The following is a 20,070-nucleotide window of genomic DNA, read 5'->3' as shown; positions in this document are numbered from 1 at the left end:
CCAAACACTACATTATCACACTACTACAGTGTTATCAAACCAATTACTACAGTATTGGCACACTATATAGTACAATATCATCACACCAACTACTTCAGTATTATCACACTAACTACTTCAGTAGTATCAGACCAAATACTACAGCATTATCAAACTAACTACTGCTGTATTATACTACCAATTACTGCTGTTTTATCACATTAACTAGTGCAGTATTATCACACTAACTACTTCAGTATTATCACAGCAATAAATGCAGTATTATCACACCAACTACTACAATATTATCACACCAATTGACACAGTATTATCACACCAAATACTACATTATCACACTCCTACAGTATTATCAAACCAATTATTACAGTATTGGCACACTAACTAGTACAGTATCATCACACCAACTACTTCAGTATTATAACACCAACTACTTCAGTAGTATCAGACCAAATACTACAGTATTATCAAACTAACTACTGCTGTATTATACTACCAATTACTGCTGTTTTATCACACTAACCAGTGCAGTATTATCACACTAACTACTTCAGTATTATTACACCAATTAATGCAGTATTATCACACCAACTACTACAATATTATCACACCAATTGACACGGTATTATCACACCAAATACTACATTATCACACTACTGCAGTATTATCAAACCAATTACTACAGTATTGGCACACTACCTAGTACAGTATCATCACACCAACTACTTCAGTAGTATCAGACCAACTACTACAGTATTATCAAACTAACTACTGCTGTATTATACTACCAATTACTGCTGTTTTATCACACTAACTAGTGCAGTATTATCACACTAACTACTTCAGTATTATTACACCAATTAATGCAGTATTATCACACCAACTACTACAATGTTATCACACCAATTGACACAGTATTAACACACCAAACACTACATTTTCACACTACTACAGTATTATCAAACCATTTACTACAGTATTGGCACACTAACTAGTACAGTATCATCACACCAACTACTTCAGTATTATCACACCAAATACTACATTATCACACTACTACAGTATTGGCACACTAACTAGTACAGTATCATCACACCAACTACTTCAGTATTATAACACTAACTACTTCAGTAGTATCAGACCAACTACTTCAGTATTATCAGACCAAAAACTACATTATTATCTAACTATTGCTGTATTATACTTCCAAGTACTGCTGTTTTATCACACTAACTTGTTTAGTATTATCACACTAACTACTTCAGTATTATAACACCAATTAATGCAGTATTATCACACCAATTGACACAGTATTATCACATCAAATACTACATTATCACACTACCACAGTATTATCAAACCAATTACTACAGTATTGGCACACTAACTAGTACAGTATCAGCACACCAACTACTTCAGTATTATCACACCAACTACTTCAGTAGTATCAGACCAAATACTACAGTATTATCAAACGAACTACTGCTGTATTATACTACCAATTACTGCTGTTTTATCACACTAACTAGTGCAGTATTATCACACTAACTACTTCAGTATTATTACACCAATTAATGCAGTATTATCACACCAACTTCTACAATATTATCACACCAATTGACACAGTATTATCACACCAAATACTACATTATCACACTACTACAGTATTATCAAACCAATTAGTACAGTATTGGCACACTAACTAGTACAGTATCATCACACCAACTACTTCAGTATTATCACACTAACTATTACAATATTATCATACCAATTACTACAATATTATTACAACAATTTCTTCAGTATTATCACACCAATTAATGCAGTATTATCATCACCATACTGTAACACAAATATACATTTATTTTTTAATGTGTGCAGCACTTTAAGGCAGTATAAATAAATTCACCTTGACCTAAACCTGCAATAATACACATACACAGTATTACACACATACAAAAATATGCACACACAGTAATACACACACAAAAGGACACATACACAGTAATACACGCATATGGTATTACACACATCCAGTAATACATAGACACAATAATAAATAAACACATACACAGCAATACAAATACACGGTATTACACACATGCAGTAATAGATGTACAGTATTAGACAGTAGTGTTGTATTATGAGTGTAATATTTTCCTGTCGTGTGTTAAGCTCCCGTCATCCTGAACGAGCTGAACTGGACGCAGGCGTTGGAGCGAGTGTTCATGGAGAACCGTCGAGAGGACAGTTCCCTGCGCTGGCAGGTGTTTGGCAGCGCTACAGGCGTCACTCGCTACTATCCAGGTAGGAAGATTACATCTAAATTGAGCCGCACACAAACGTCTTATCACAACGAGAAGTGGAACTCGAATGAAATGATGACTTTGATCTAATCTGATGTGAAATATCCTCACCTATATTTTCTTGGCAGCCACTCCATGGAGAGCACCCAACAAGATCGACCTCTACGATGTCCGCCGACGACCCTGGTAAGTGGCGTCTTTATCGGATTTCATACCCAAAGTCATATCATGCCGCGCTTTGTGACTGTTAAGAACAATAAAACCTTTTCTGCTAGCATTTTAGAAAAAATATGGAGTTCATCACTTGCTGCTATACTACTGGTTGGCTAACTTTTCTCATGTTATGTTCAAATGCTAACATTTTATGCTAGCATTTTAGCTCATTCTATTGGTATAATATATCATATACATATATATATCTACAAATAATACATTTTTTGTTACTTGCCACCATATTGCATGTATTTTAACAGTTGTTGTGTTAGCATGCTATCATTTTATTCTAGTATTGTAGCAAATTTTTAACTAACAATGTAAAAATCATTGATGTTGATATTTTTGCTGTACTACTGGTTAGCTAACTTTTCTCATGTTATGTTAAAATGCTAACATTTTATGCTAGCATTTTAGCTCATTCTATTGGTATAAATCAGGGGTCACCAACGCGGTGCCCGCGGGCACCAGATCGCCCGTAAGGACCAGATGAGTCGCCCGCGGGCCTGTTGTAAAAAAAATAATAATAATAAAAATTAAAAAAATTAAAATAATAAAAATATATATATATTTTTTTTTTATTTAAAAAAAAAAAAAATTAAATCTACATAGAAAAAACACAAGATACACTTTCAATCAGTGCATCAACCCAAACAACCTCCCCCATGCACACTCATCCACACCCACTCACACAAAAGGGGTTATTTGTTTCTGCTACCAATATAATATATTGATGATATAAGAATTGATGATATGGAGATAGAAAGGGTGTATTCAACAAAATTTTTGGGAATCCATATAGATGATAAATTAAATTGGAAACTGCACATAAATATACTTAAGACAAAGATGGCAAAAAATATTGCTATGTTACATAAAATAAAAAACTCCGTAAATCAAAAGGCTCTTATCATGTTATATAATTCTTTTGTACTCCCTTATCTTAATTATTGTGTCGAAATCTGGGGTAACAATTACAAAACAAACATTAAATCTATATTCTTACTTCAAAAGAAAGCGATTAGAATTGTAAATTATGGAGATTATCATGACCATACCAATGCTCTGTTTATTAAATTAAAAACATTAAAACTGCACGATCTTGTTGACCTCAACACTGCTATTGTGACGTACAAAGCTCATAACCACATGCTGCCTGGGTGTCTACAGGAGAGGTTTAAACCCAGAGAGAATCCCTATGACCTCAGAGGTTCAGCTGTCTTCCAGAAAGCTAAGATAAGAACAAGCTTAAAAAGTAGATGTGTTTCTGTCAGGGGGGTTCAACTGTGGAACAGCTTGGATTATTCCTTAAAATGTTCCAGTTCTATTCACACATTTAAAAAACACTTTAAGACCAATGTCTTGAAAAAATATATCACTCTAGAATCAACACAGTAGTTAATACTATGATCAATGTTAATTCAAATACTAAATGTGGGTTATAAATAATAATGGAAGTACAATTGTTTGTATATAGTATATAAATTGGTACAAAGGTTTAACATGTCTACAAGGATATTTCACATGCCTTTACTGTGTATATAATTGAACTGTGTTTATGTTATGTATAATGTGTATTTATAATATTTTGTACAATGGACATTCAATAATTTTCGGAAGTTTATTTTGTACTTGACATTGTTTATAGGGTTAGGCGCAATAAGTGTTCAACTTCAGCCTAAACCCTTTCGGTCTGCAACATTTTCATTTTCAATTTAAGAATGTACAACTGTTTGTTTATTTTGTTGACGATTGACCGAAGAATAATAAACTTGAAACTTGAATATTCTGGTTCCCACAACATAGACAACACATCTGCAAGGGACACAGTCCCTGAAGCACACATGATTGTATAGGCTGCTGGTCCACTAACATTTTCATTAATTACTATTTTTTATGTAATTATTTTTATATTGTTTTACTTTCTTTTTTATCCAAGAAAATGTTTTTTATTTATTTATCTTGTTTTATTTTATTTTTTTAAAAAGGGCCTTATCTTCAACAGACCAGGTTGTCAATGAAATTAGATTTGTTTAAAGGGTTTTTTAAACCAGGCCCAGTCCAGATAATGTCCAAGTCGGACTCAGCAACACACACCTTCATTCATGTACACAGAAAAAAATTAGGGAACACAACAGATTGCATATAATTTATAAACAAAATTACATTTTCAAAATAAGCATTTATGTACATTCCAGATTATGTCCAGGTCACTCAAATTAGGGAACACAACAACAGATATCATATAATCTATAAACATAATTATACTTTCAAAATAAGCCTTTGAGGACTTGTCATCTTTTTTTAAATGTTTTTTGGCATCATTATCGTTTTCAACCATGTAACTTTCTAAAGTTAGAAAATACTGAATAGATGTTTTAAAGAAAGTAATACTAAGTGAATATCTGTTTTTGGCCTTAAAAATAAACATTTTACCGAGTACTATAATTAAATTGACTAAATCATGATTGTCAATGAACTCTCCTAAAATAACAGAAACCACATTAAGCTTCATAAACAAATCAATCCTTAAACACATTTTTTCAATTTCCACCCAAAACAAAGACACAATATGACAATACCAAAACAAATGCAGGGTGGATTCAGGCTCCTGACAACAAAATCGGCAATCATCTGACTCTGTCATATTCCATAATTTTAACATTTTCCCTGTGGGTAAGAAGTTATAAATAATTTTAATTTGAAAATAACGATTTTGCACATCGATAGTGGTTTTATAGATTAGTTTGAATATGGCATCCCATGGCAACGGGCAGTCAAAAAAGTCCTCCCATTTTCCATTTGTGTTGTATGAGGCAGCCTTCAAAGATTTCTTCATTAAATAAAAATTATATATTTTTCTAATTATTTTAGTTCCTTTTTGCCAACTAGAATTTCTTATTAGAGGTTTACAAACTAATAATTTAGTAGTTCCATAATTAATTATTTGTTTCCATCTTTTCCCAATTACTCCAGTTAGTTGATAAAATGAAAAGCTTGAGCAAGCATCACCATACATAGCTCTAAATTCATCATACTTCATAATTTTACCATTCTCATTGATAATATCATTGACAAAAATGATTCCTCTTTCAAACATATTTTTCCAAAGAAAGGCTTTCCATCTATTACAATATTAGAGTTCATCCATATTAACTGCTGCAAAATATCGTCTCTTTTTTCTGGCACATAACATTGAAAACACCACCACGAGTGGATTGTTTCCTTTATGAAAACCCGCCATGTTTCCCAGCAGACTCTCTGGGAGGGGATCATTTGGAAAAAAGGATACAATTTCTTTTGATACAGTACATGTTTTTTGTCCAACAGGACATTTGTGTACCACTCAATGTTTAAATACATCTTTGGAACAATTGATGCTTTTAAAGACAGACACATAGCTTCAAGGTTGAGAAGTTCCGGCCCCCATATTCATACTCTTTGTACAAAACCTTTCTTTTAATCTTTTCTGGTTTGCCGTTCCAGACAAAATCGAAGACCCTCCGCTCATAAATCTTAAAAAAGTTTTGTGATGGAGCTGGTAATGACAAAAACAAATAAATAAATTGAGGAATAATTAACGAGTTGGCAATAGACATTTTACCATACAAGGTTAGGGATTTCCCTTTCCATAATTGCATAATTTTGTCCAGCTTTCTTAGTCGATTATCATAATTTACTGAGCCTAGATCTTCCAGATTTTCTGGGACAACAACACCAAGTATGTTAACTGGTCCATCTGTCCACAAAACAGGCACTTTGCATTCCATTCGAAAGGACGTTCCCTTTAGATTTCCGATCCTTAACATTTTACATTTATCATAATTAAGCTTAAGGCCAGATTGCTGTGAAAATATGTCCAAAAGATTAAGAAGGTTCCGCAAACAATGAGGAAAAATCTTATCTTTGTGAATCAGCCTTTTCTGACATGAACTTCATCAAGAACAAACACAGAACACGCCTCACTGATGCACATCTGCAAGACTCACTCAGAGTTGCAGTGTCAAGTTACACACCAGAGTACAACATACTAGTTAACAGCATGCAATGCCAGGCTTCCCACTAACTGACAAAGAAACAGATAACAGATTTGGTGTCCAGTTCAAAGTGTGACATGATTTAAAAATTTGAGAGTTTACTTTTGTATTTTACATGAGTTATTATTTGTACAAACATGGTGCAAAGTAATTCATGATTTGTTAAAAAAATGTTAGTGGCTAGCTAGTTAAAATGGGATATTGTGATTTCACAAGACTGTCTTAGAAGTGATCATTTGAAAATGTTTAATTTGAAAAATGTGCACTTAGAGAAAATATAAAAATAAAGTGTTGCATATTGATATTTATCTGTTTCTATATATGTTTATTGTGAGAAATCATTAAGATGATCAGTGTTTCCACAAAGATAAATATCATTAATTATTAATAATAACAGAGTTAAAGGTAAATTGAGCAAATTGGCTACTTCTGGCAATTTATTTAAGTGTGTATCTAACTGGTAGCCCTTCGCATTAATCAGTACCCAAGAAGTAGCCCTTGGTTTCAAAAAGGTTGGTGACCCCTGGTATAAATGATACATTTTGTTACTTGCCACCATGTTGCGTGGATTCTAACAGTTCTTGCGTTAGCATGCTAACATTTTATTCTAGTATTGTAGCACATTCTGAACTAATAATGTAATAATCATTGATGTTGGTATTTGCTGATGTACTACTGGTTGGCTCAACATTTTAATGTTAGTAAGTAAACATTTTATGTTAGCATTTTAGCTTATTTATTTGGTATAAACTAGAGATGTCCGATAATATCGGCAGTCCGATATTATCGGCCGATAAATGCTTTAAAATGTAATATCGGAAATTATCGGTTTCGGTTTTGGTTTCAAAAAGTAAAATTTATGACTTTTTAAAACGCCGCTGTGTACACGGACGTAGGGAGAAGCACAGAGTGCCAATAAATGGCGCTGCCTTTGCGTGCCGGCCCAATCACATAATATCTACAGTTTTTCACACACACAAGTGAATGCAAGGCATACTTGGTCAACAGCCATACAGGTCACACTGAGGGTAGCCGTATAAACAACTTTAACACTGTTACAAATATGCGCCACACCACACCAAACAAGAATGACAAACACATTTCGGGAGAACATCCGCACTGTAACACAACATAACAAATACCCATAACCCTTTGCAGCACTAACTCTTCCGGGACGCTACAATATACACCCCCCACCCAAAACCCCGCCCCCCCAACCCTGCCCACTTCAACCTCCTCATGCTCTCCCAGGGAGAGCATGTCCCCACTTCAACCTCCTCATGCTCTCCCAGGGAGAGCATGTCCCAAATTCCAAGCTGCTGTTTTGAGGCATGCTAAAAAAAATAATCCCCTTTGTGACTTCAATAATAAACATGGCAGTGCCATGTTGGCATTTTTTTCCATAACTTGAGTTGATTTATTTTGGAAAACCTTGTTACATTGTTTAATGCATCCAGCGGGGCATCACAACAAAATTAGGCATAATAATGTGTTAATTCCACGACTGTATATATCGGTATCGGTTGATATCGGAATCGGTAATTAAGAGTTGGACAATATCTGAATATCGAATATCGGCAAAAAAGCCATTATCGGACATCTCTAGTACGTATAAAAAAAATATGGATTTCGTTACTCAGTGCCATTTTGTATGTATGCCAACTGCTCCAAGGTTTTTTTGAATTGTATTACCCTAAGAATCATGAATTTGAATACTTTCAGCTATGCAGTTAGTTTGTAAAGTGTTAGCGTGCCAATTTTATCATGCACTTATGAATTAAGGATTTTGTTACTTGGTGCCATCTTACGTGTATGCTACCAGGCTAACATTTTATGCTAGCAATCTAGCAAATTTTTAACATATTACCCTAAAAAATAATTGATTTTGCTACTTGTGTTTTGTTAGAGCACTTTGAGCTTTATGAAAAATCTCAGCGTTTGGGTTTAATAACAGTGTATTTATGCTACAACGTGCTGCAGTTTTGTTGAACGAGAGGGATGACTTCCAAACGAGGTCCTTTTCTGACTTGAAGGTTCTAGAACAGGGGTGTCCAAACCCCAGCCCCCCGGGCCAAGTGTGGTACGCAGGGTCTTCAGTTTCAAGTTGTCATTAGATTAATTAAGAATCTGCCTCACTGAATGTTTCCAATATAAGTATTTCAAAATGTAATTGTTGCAAATGTGCCGCTGCCTTGTTGACAATGTGAGTAAATCAGGTCAATTACCATGAATTGTACTTATCCAACTAACCAAATTCAGCACAGATTTTACTTATATGACCCAATCCAATCAACCTTCCCTACTCATGGCGCAAAAAAAATGCAACCAACACAAAATGTCAACACACGGTCACACATGAACACAACCTGCTCACTGAACTTTGTGGATATAATAAAAGACATCCAAGTACCATAAAAAATTCAGAATTACACTCATTTAAATCCATTTTAAAAAATGAAACACTCTCTCCAAACTTATCAATGTTTGGCGCATTGTTCCTCCTTGATATTTCTGAGTAATAACAAAACATTAAGGAGGTCATCACGGAGGTTAACGAGGTAGGACTTGAACTTTCACAAAGTTTTAATATCCAATTATATTAATTATATATCCATTATATTAATGTGTGTGTGTGTGTGTGTGTGTATGTGTGTGTGTGTGTGTGTGTGTGTGTGTGTGTGTGTGTGTGTGTGTGTGTGTGTGTGTGTGTGTGTGTGTGTGTGTGTGTGTGTGTGTGTATATATATATATATAAATCAAGATATTTCTGTGTGTTCATGTTCTCCCCGTGACTGCGTGGGTTCCCTCAGGGTACTCCGGCTTCCTCCCACCTCCAAAGACATGCACCTGGGGATTGGTAACCCTAAATTGGCCCTAGTGTGTGAATGTTGTCTGTGTAGCTGTGTTGGCCCTGCGATGAGGTAGCGACTTGTCCAGGGTGCACCTCGGCTTCCGCCAGCTGGGATAGGCTCCAGCACCCCCGGCGACCCTGAGAGGGACAAGCGGTAGAAGATGGATTGACATACATATATATATATACCAGAAAAAAAACTACACTCACCAAGTTTTTGTTTGATACGTCACGGTATTATTGAGAAGACTTTGAAACTAAAGTACGGTGGTATTTATAATACCGCTAAACCCCTAATACATAATTTTGTATATATATATATACACACATATATACATATATATATATATATATATATATATATATATATATATATATATATATATATATATATATATATATATATATATATATATATGTATATATATATATATATATATATATATATATATATATATATATATATATATATATATATATATATATATATATATATATATATATGTATATATGTGTGTATATATACATACACATATATATATACACAGTATAACATCCCTAATACATATATATACATATTTACTTTACGTGCTGTCAGCTTTCGGCCCCCGGCCTAATTTGTCCAGCCCAATGCGGCCCCCAAGTCAAAAAGTTTGGACGTCCCTATTTTAGAAGATCAAGTTGAAAATGTTGTCTGCTACTACGTGTACAAGATAGCAAATATGTGTTTTATTATCTGTAATTACTGCCTTAACTGTTGCAGTGGTCCTTACAGACCGAGCGGCATCCACGCTTCCTGTCCACCGCTTCCTTGCTCAATCCATCTGACTCCGTCACATCAGCTTTGTGGCGGCCTCGTCTGTTGCCTGGTTACAGGTCGGAGTGAAGCAGACACGGCCGTGACAGCAATGTTGATCACACCTGACCTCCTTTCCTATCTCCGCCTCACTTCAGTGGCTATTTGAGGTCAGGTGATGCTGTGCTGACAAACAGGAAGTTGACGTCTAATTAGGTTTGCCTTAGGTTCTTAAAAACAACAACGAGACCCTTTTGTATAGAGCTTCTTTGACAAGGGTTTTTGCTGTTGGGGCGGTATAGCTCGGTTGGTAGAGCCGCTGTGCCAGCAACTTGAGGGTTCCAGGTTCGATCTTCGCTTCCGCCATCCTAGTCACTGCCGTTGTGTCCTTGGGCAAGACACTTTACCCACCTGCTCCCAGTGCCACCCACACTGGTTGAAATGTAACTTAGATATTGGGTTTCACTATGTAAAAGCGCATTGAGTCACTAGAGAAAAGCGCTATATAATTATAATTCACACACTTCACTGTCGGTTCTGAAAAACTGCAGAGTGAACAATGGCATATAGAGGATCTTTGACGAGCGTTTTTGCTACATGGGTCTTAAAAAACATCATAATAATCCTGACAAATACAGAATTTCTTACTGGTGTTTTGCTGTAGGTTTTTAAAAAACGACAGAGTGATCCTCTTACGTAGATGATCTTGGACCAGCCTTTTCACCCTTAAAACAGCAGAGTGATCCTATCATATAAATAATATTTGACTGGCGTTTTGCCCTAAAAACAGCAGAGTAATCAAGTCACATTAAGGATCTTTGACCAGCATTTTTGCTGTAGGTTCTTAAAAACAGCCGTGTGAACATGGCATATAGAGGATCTTTGACAAGCGTTTTTGCTAAGCGGGTCTTAAAAAACGTCATAATAATCCTGACAAATAGAGAATTTTTGCTGTAGGTTTTTAAAAAACGACAGAGTGATCCTCTTACGTAGATCTTTGACAAGCTTTTTCACCCCTGAAACAGCAGAGTGATCCTATCATATAAATCATTTTTGACTGGCATTTTGCCCTAAAAACGGCAGAGTATTCTAGGTTTTATTAAGGATCTTTGACCAGCATTTTTGCTGTAGGTTCTTAAAAACAGCAGAGTGAACAATGGCATATAGAGGATCTTTGACAAGCTTTTTCACCCTTAAAACAGCAGAGTGATCCTATCATAAATAATATTTGATTGGCATGTTGCCCTAAAAACGGCAGAGTAATCAAGTCACATTAAGTATCTTTGACCAGCACTTTTGCTTTTGGTTCTTAAAAACAACAGAGTGAACAATGGCATTGACAGGATCTTTAACTAGCATTTTGCTGTAGTTTCTTAAAAACAGCAGAGTGAACAGTGTCATATTGAGGAGCTTTAACAAGGGTTTTTGCTGTAGGTTCTGGAAAAACAGCAGAGTGAACAATGGCATTGAGAGGATCTTTAGCATTTTGCTCTAGTTTCTTAAAAACAGCAGAGTGATCCTCTCATGTAGAGGATCTTTAACAAGCATTTTTGCCCAAGAGTGATCTTGTCATATACAGGAACTTTGACTAGTGTTTTTGCTGTAGGTTCTTCAAAAAACAGCAGAATGATCCGCTTATATATAATGATCTTTGACTAGTGTTTTTGCTTTATATTTTGAAAAACAGCAGATTGATCCTGCAACTAAAGGATGTTTAATTACGTTTTTTTTTGCTTTAGGTCCTTAAAAGACTATATTGGTCAAAATGTGAAGGTATTCCCAGGTGCGTTGAAAATACTGTATTTATGAAAATATGGTTATGGCCATGGTTTTCATTTATTTCAAACAATATGGTACATCACATCATTCCAATTTCTCATTACACGTCTGAAAAGGAGTAGGAAGAAGCATAAAAGTAAGAATTTAAGTGAAGAGTGAAGTGTTATCTTACCATATATTAGCTTAAAGGCCTACTGAAACCCACTACTACCGACCACGCAGTCTGATAGTTTATATATCAATGATGAAATCTTAACATTGCAACACATGCCAATACGGCCGGGTTAACTTATAAAGTGCAATTTTAAATTTCCCGGGGAACTTCCGGTTCAAAACGCCTTTGAGGATGACGTATGCGTGTGACGTAGCCAGTAGAACACAGGTATGGCTTCCCCATTGAAGCCAATACGAAATAGCTGTTTTCATCTCATTCTGGATGTATTCTGGACATCTGTGTTGGTGAATCTGTTGCAATTTGTTCATTGCATTATGGAGAAAGAAGCTGAGCAAGCAAAGAAGAAAGTCGGTGCGAAGCGGAGTATTTTGTGAGGGAAGTCAGCAACACAACACAGTCGGTGTTTCATTGTTTACATTCCCGAAAGATGCAATCAAGATCGAAGAACTCGGACAACAGAGACTCTTACCAGGAGGACTTTGACTTCGTTAACAGACGCAGACGCGATACCGTGAGTACGATTCCAAACATTTGATCGCTTGCTATAACTAGCTCGAGCTAGTAGCTAGGAGCTAGGAGCTAGCATAACAAACACCTAGGTGTTTGTTATGCGGGATTAATTTGTGGCATATTAAATATAAGCCTGGCCCTGGTTGTGTTGTGGCTAATAGAGTATATATATGTCTTGTGTTTATTTACTGTTGTAGTCATTCCCAGCTGAATATCAGGTCCCACCCGCGCGCTTCCAAACATTTGATTGCTTGCCCGTACGTGCGTGTCATGTACGTAACTTTGGTTAAATATATAAGCTTTATGAACCTTGGGTTAGGTGAACGGTTCTTTGGGCTGAGTGAGTGTGTGTGTTGTGCAGGTGTTTGAATTGTATTGGCTGGTTATATATACGGGATCCCGTCCATATTACCCGCTCGAGCTATAACTAGCTCGAGCTAGTAGCTAGTAGCTAGGAGCTAGCATAACAAACACCTAGGTGTTTTTATGTGGGATTAATTTGTGGCATATTAAATATAAGCCTGGTTGTGTTGTGGCTAATAGAGTATATATATGTCTTGTGTTTATTTACTGTTGTAGTCATTTCCAGCTGAATATCAGGTCACCCCCGGCTCTCACAGCATCTTCCCTATCTGAATCGCTTCCACTCCCCACTAGTCCTTCACTTGCACTTTACTCATCCACAAATCTTTCTTCATCCTCGCTCAAATTAATGGGGAAATCGTCGCTTTCTCGGTCCGAATCTCTCTCACTTCATGCGGCCATCATTGTAAACAATAGGGAACTTTGCGTATATGTTCAACTGACTACGTCACGCTACTTCCGGTAGGGGCAAGCCTTTTTTTATCAGATACCAAAAGTTGCGATCTTTATCGTCGTTGTTCTATACTAAATCCTTTCAGCAAAAATATGGCAATATCGCGAAATGATCAAGTATGACACATAGAATAGATCTGCTATCCCCGTTTAAATAAAAAAATGTCATTTCAGTAGGCCTTTAACTTAGCTCTACTTTACGTTTTTGTTTTTTTACTCGCTCCCTCTTAAAACGAGTCTACACTAATTACGTCTCAGATAGTTCTTAAAGTTCATATTCAGCAACTGCTCAAATGATCGGACTAATGTGATGTTTTGTGATGTTGGGATGAAGTCAGCAGCATGAGAGCGTTAATGGTAGGAATGTTACCCATGCAGAACGCAAAGAACGATGTCAGCAGACATGTAAAAAAAAAAAAGGAGGCTGTTGTGTGCGACATGTCAGCACAACAATGACGCTGCGACACCTGGTTTTGACGACAGGACAGGAAACACGACAGGAAGTGAGAGGAGGAGGCAGCGTTGCTGACAAGGTTAGACGAGGAGGAAGTGCGTTTTTGTGTGTTCCCTGTTGTTGTTGTCAACCTTTACTTGTTTCGGTGTGGTATTTCACTCAAAGCCTTGGAAGCAGCTGGGGTCTGTTGCTTAGCAACATGTGAACGATGCTGTGATTATAGTTGATCGACACTTTCCTGACCTCATGTCGGCCATATTGACAATTATTTCTAATTGCACTCCAACCACTTTTTTCTTCATTTTTTTACAGATTTCTTATTGTTTTTGTCTATGTATATATATATATATATATACAGTATATATACAGTATATATATATATATTTATATATATTTATATTTTCATACATATATATATATATTTACATAACCCCGAACGAGATAAGCGATAGAAAATGGATGGATATATATATATATATATATATATATATATATATATATATATATATACATATATATATATATATATATATATTTATATATATATATATATATATATATATATATATATATATATATATATATATATATATATATATATATATATATATATATATTATATATATATATATATATATATATATATATATATATATATATATATATATATATATATATATATATATATATATATGTGTGTGTTTATTTACATACATACATACAAAAGTTTGGAAACACCTTTTCATTTCAATGTGTTTTCTTTATTTTCATCACTATTACATTGTAGATTGTCACTAAAGGCATCAAAACTATGAATGAACAGATGTGGAGTTATATACTTAACAAAAAAAGGTGAAATAACTGAAAACATGTTTTATTTTCTAGTTCCTTCAAAATAGCCACCCTTTGCTCTGATTACTTTTTGGTTTTCACTTCACAGGTGTCATAGTTTTTATGCCTTCAGTGGCAATCTACAAGGTAAATAGTCTTGAAAATAAAGAAAACGCATTGAAATGAGAAGGTGTGTCCAAACTTTTGGCCTGTACTGTATATATATATATATCTGAGATCGGTAGGTTGGAGTTCAAATCCCAGCCGAGTCATACCAAAGACTATAAAAATGGGACCCATAACCTCCCTGGTTGGCACTCAGCAACAAAGGGTTGGAGTTGGGGGTTAAATCACCAAAATGATTCCCGGGCGCGGCGCCGCTGCTGCCCACTGCTCCCCAAGGGGATGGGACAAATGCAGAAGACAAATTTCGCCACATCTAGTGTGTGTGTGACAATCATTGGTACTTTAATTAACATATATATGTATATGTATATATATATATATATATATACGTACAGTATTTATATTAGGGCTGTCAACATTAACGCTTTAACGCATGTGATTAATTAAAAAATTGTTTTAATCTGCACGTTGGATACTTAAGAATTGTGAGGATCAAGTGCTGCAAGATATCGTTCATGTCCCCGACTAACGTCATACAAACTAGAGGTAGTTTGTACAAAAAAGAGATCAGCGCTGTAATTTGAAAAGGTAAATAAGCTTGTTGTTGTGTAATTAGATGAAGTCCAGCAGAAAAGACAGACTATAAAAAGGGAATTGAGAGGCACGTTCTTTATTGACAACCGTCACGTCTCGGCAACGCACTGGCTTCTCGTCAAGGCACTTTCTCTCACACTCGCGCACTTCCGGTTTCACAATAATAGCGTAACACCTCACATCCGGTCGTACTGCGCCAACAAAATGATAAATGCCTCGACGAATGAAAACCAAATTAAAATGTTGTCAGAAACGAAATCCAATTATGTTTAATTTTGTCTTGTAGGTGGGTGGGACAAGTTCGGAATATATCCAATCACAGCTCTTTAATAGCATGCATATGACAGAAGGTGAGAGTTAGTTACGAAGTATAGCCAATCAGATGCTTTTCCTTGTGAAATTAGGAAGTTTCACAAGGAACGCCAAAACAAATGTGTGGATTTAACATGTTTTACAATGTAATAAGTGAACACCTGGGAGAAAGGGAACAGGAACACATTTCATTTTTGATGCTCCATGATGCCATCATGGAGATGTCACGAGTCGTCGTGACATCTACACAACTATAAGTTAGCTATGTGTATTTGCTGCTTCTACCGCACTCATAAACAAAATATGATGAAGGCATGCATCATAACTCCGTTTTACAACACACATACCGTATTTTCCTGACCATAGGGCGCACCGGATTATAAGGCGCACTGCCGATGAGCGGGTCTCGTCAGGTCTATTTTCATACAAAAGGCGCATTAAAGGGGTCATATTATTATTTTTGTTTCTAAATTTAAAACACTTCCTTGTGGTCTACATAACATGTAATGGTGGTTGTTTGGTCAAAATGTTGCATAGATTATGTTTTACCGATTTTCTTCAAGCCGCTTTCTGACAGTCGCTTCAGGATGTGGGCGGCCTTATTTACGCGGCTCACCTTCGGCAGCGTCTTTTCTCCGTCATCTTTGTTGTAGCGGTGTAGCGTGCAAAGACGGAAGTGGAAGCAGTGTCAAAAAATGGAGCTAACTGTTTTTAATGACATTCAGACTTTACTTAAATCAATAACGTAGTAGCATCTCCTCATCCGTGGCTCACTAGTGCAATAACAACGCCGGAAATGTGCCCCGTGAAAAACCGTCCGACCGTAACTCTCTAATAACTAAAGATCCTCGGGTGAATAATGTAAACTCACTACACTGGTATGTTTTAGCGCTTTCATGGCAAGTTTACTGACAGATATAAGTAAGAACTTTACACTACTTTATATTAGAAATGGCAACAGCAAAGGATGAATGTCCCATAACAAGAAGATAGAGAAAAAGAAGCTTATTGACTTTGCGGTCGGCACGGACTACAAAGGCGGACACGCGCAAATTTTCAGGACTTATGCAGATCCCAAATACAGATCAGCAGGTACCAGAAGGTAAAAAAAAGTTGCTTTTGCATAATATTGAGAAACGAATTGCCAGATAATATATCTTACCTTATACATACACCATAATAATACCCGTATGTTGAAGCACAGTACAATCCATCAAGCGGTGCGGCTTCATAGCTTACCAAAGTCGGACTAAAACATTTTGATAGATTTTTGAGCGCCGTGTGTAATGTTCTATATTTTCAATATTATATTATAACATTTTGGTGTTGTTTACTTGAGTCATATTGCAGTCTACACATATCTCTTATGTTTGACTGCCATCATATTGCAGTCTGCACGTATCTCTTATGTGTGACTGCCATCTACTGGTCACACTTACCATTTTACCATGTACCAAATTTTTTTACTTTGAGGTCGGTAAGCACAACCAAAATTATTCCGTACATTAGGCGCACCGGGTTATTAGGCGCACGAGTTTTGAGAAAATGAAAGGATTTTAAGTGCGCCTTATAGTCCGAAAAATACGGTACATACCCGCTTAGCCAAAAGCGTAGCATTATTTTATTTATTTTTTTTCTCTGTGTAAATGAGTGGAGAATGCAGAAACCTTGAGGCATCATGCAGCTGACCTGATGATAAACTAGTTTGAGAAGAATGTTTTTGTATTATTCATATAACTACTGTACTTTTCAGTTTTGTGAATATTGTGTGTGAAGTCCTACTTAAAGTTAAATTAAATTTAGGAATTAGGCCATCAAGTTAAGATAAATGTTGTGATGGTTGATAAAATGTGGGTGAAGAATACTTTATTTTATTTATTTTACTTTAATGTTTTAGTTTCCCGCCCTGGGGTTTCCACCTAATTGTGGTCAGAGGGTTGCAGACCTCAGTGACTTTAAGAGCTATACCAGCAGGAGCTTAGTCTTTAGGTGGGACACCCAAATTGTACAGGTGTGAAAGTAGAGGCCTGACAAAGTGCAATCCACTTCTCGAGGTTGGATATGGACACACATTTGACAACCAAATTCAATGAAGAAGGCAGAAATGTTCCTACTGTATTAGCACAGAAAGAAAGTGCTGGAGCATCATGAAGTAGCGTGTATACATTATGCCCCCTTTACATTTCTGACTGCCCCCTCATATATGCCTGCCTAGAACTGGCCCTGTATGTATATTTCATGAAAAATGTACGTGCTTCGCTTTTAGGTGAAGGTTTGGTACATTTTGGCTGCAGGAAGTGAACAAAATGTCAGTCATAAAACTGCTTAACTTTAATGATGTATAAAGACCAACATTAAAAAAACTGCTAGATGGTAATTATGCAATAAATACAATTCTGAAGAATAAAAAGCAATGCAGACCAGAAACGTAACAGTAAGAGTTTGAAGAGTGCCTGTGATTATTTTATTTGTAGTAAAGTAAAGTATATTATTGTTAGAAGTACTCCCGACTGAAATTATTAATACTTCAAACTAGGGTTGTATTGTATATGGGTACTAGTAAAGTACCGTGGTACTAAGGAATCATAAACGCATCTAAAAAATACCTGTTCCTTTTTTTTTCTTTTCTTTTTTTTAAACGGACATGACCGCCGTTGTCATGTCGTGACATTGCTGGTTTTACGAGCAGAGGAGAATGCAGCAGCGCACAATTATGGAGTACTTACAGGCAGAAAGTGTGTTGACAGAAAAGGGAGAATGGAAGTATTTTGGCTTAAAAATAAAGGTGGGGCTATAGCCATACTTGCCAACCCTCCCGTTTTTAGCGGGAGAATCAGCGCCTCTCCCGACAACCTCCCTTCTCCCGACAAACTCCCGGTATTCAGCCGGAGCTGGAGGCCACGCCCCCTCCAGCTCAATGCGGACCTGAGTGGGGACAGCCGTTTTCACGTCCGCTTTCCCAGCAGCTTGCCTGCCCAATGACGTCATAACATCTACGGCTTTTAGAGAGTAGAGTGCACAACAAGCAGAGAGAGTTCTTGGTTTCTTATGTGGGTTTATTGTTAGGCAGTTTCATTAACGTCCTCCCAGCGCGGTAACAACACACAACAACAGCAGTCACGTTTAGTCTACTGTAAAGCAGTTCATCTGCCATAAACAGCAATGTTGTGACACTCTTAAACAGGACAACACTGCCACCTACCGGATAGCCTGCAGAATACTGAAATTCAAGTATGTCTTTTATTTATATGTATAATAAAATAAAAATAAAATATATATATATAGCTAGAATTCGCTGAAAGTCAAGTATTTCATATATATATATATATATATATATATATACATATATATATATATATATATATATATATATATATATATATATATATATATATATATATATATATATATATATATATATATATATATATATATATATATATATATATATATATATATATATATATATATATATATATATATATATGTATATATATTATATATATATATATATGTGAAATACTTGATTTGGTGAATTCTAGCTGTAAATATACTCTCCTCTTAACCACGCCCTTGGCCACGCCCACCCCCCGACCACGCCGCCGCTGTGTACACGGACGTAGGGAGAAGTACGGAGCACCAATCAACCATAAAGGCACTGCCTTTGCGTGCCGGTCCAGTCACATAATATATACAGCTTTTACACAAACACAAGTGAATGCGATGCATACTTGATCAAAAGCCATACAGGTCACACTGAAGGTGATCGTATAAACAACTTTAACACTGTTACAAATATGCGCCACACTGTGAACCCACACCAAACAAGAATGACAAACACATTTCGAGAGAACATCCGCACCGTAACATAACATAAACACAACAGAACAAATACACAGAAACCCTTGCAGCACTAACTCTCCCAGGACGCTACAATATATACACCCCCCCTCCCCGCTACCACCAAATCCCGCCCACCTCAACCCCCCCCCCCTAATTTTAAACAAAGAACATCATCTGAAGTTGTCTTTATTTTTAAGTTATCGTGCCGTTATTTTACCAGTCCGGCCCACTTGGGAGTACTTTTTTCTCCATTTGGCCCCCGATCCAAAATGAGTTTGACACCCCTGCTGTAGCCCCTCTGCGACTCTGAAAGGGACAAGAGGTAGAAAATGGTTGGATGGATTATTATTATTATGTTAAACATAACTCCGGAAGCAACAAACGATGCATTAGAAAAACAATTTTGGCACATTTGTCAATAAAAGCAAGTA

General features: G+C 36.1%; 1 protein-coding gene across 3 annotated transcripts in view; it reads left to right on the top strand.

Annotated features, from left to right (window-relative positions):
• Positions 1 to 20,070, top strand: part of cacna2d2a (calcium channel, voltage-dependent, alpha 2/delta subunit 2a) — a 567,930-nt gene that overhangs the window by 427,519 nt on the left and 120,341 nt on the right. For all 3 annotated transcript variants that reach the window (XM_062049868.1, XM_062049860.1, XM_062049852.1), the window contains 2 exons: positions 2,173 to 2,304; positions 2,432 to 2,489. In XM_062049868.1, the coding sequence (XP_061905852.1) occupies positions 2,173 to 2,304; positions 2,432 to 2,489 (190 nt within the window). The remainder of the gene's footprint in view (positions 1 to 2,172; positions 2,305 to 2,431; positions 2,490 to 20,070) is intronic.

Source organism: Entelurus aequoreus, linkage group LG01, assembly GCF_033978785.1.
Source record: "Entelurus aequoreus isolate RoL-2023_Sb linkage group LG01, RoL_Eaeq_v1.1, whole genome shotgun sequence".
Taxonomy (NCBI): Eukaryota; Metazoa; Chordata; class Actinopteri; order Syngnathiformes; family Syngnathidae; genus Entelurus; species Entelurus aequoreus.
Note: the sequence above shows the minus strand (reverse complement) of the source record. Positions and strands in the feature narration are given on the sequence as shown.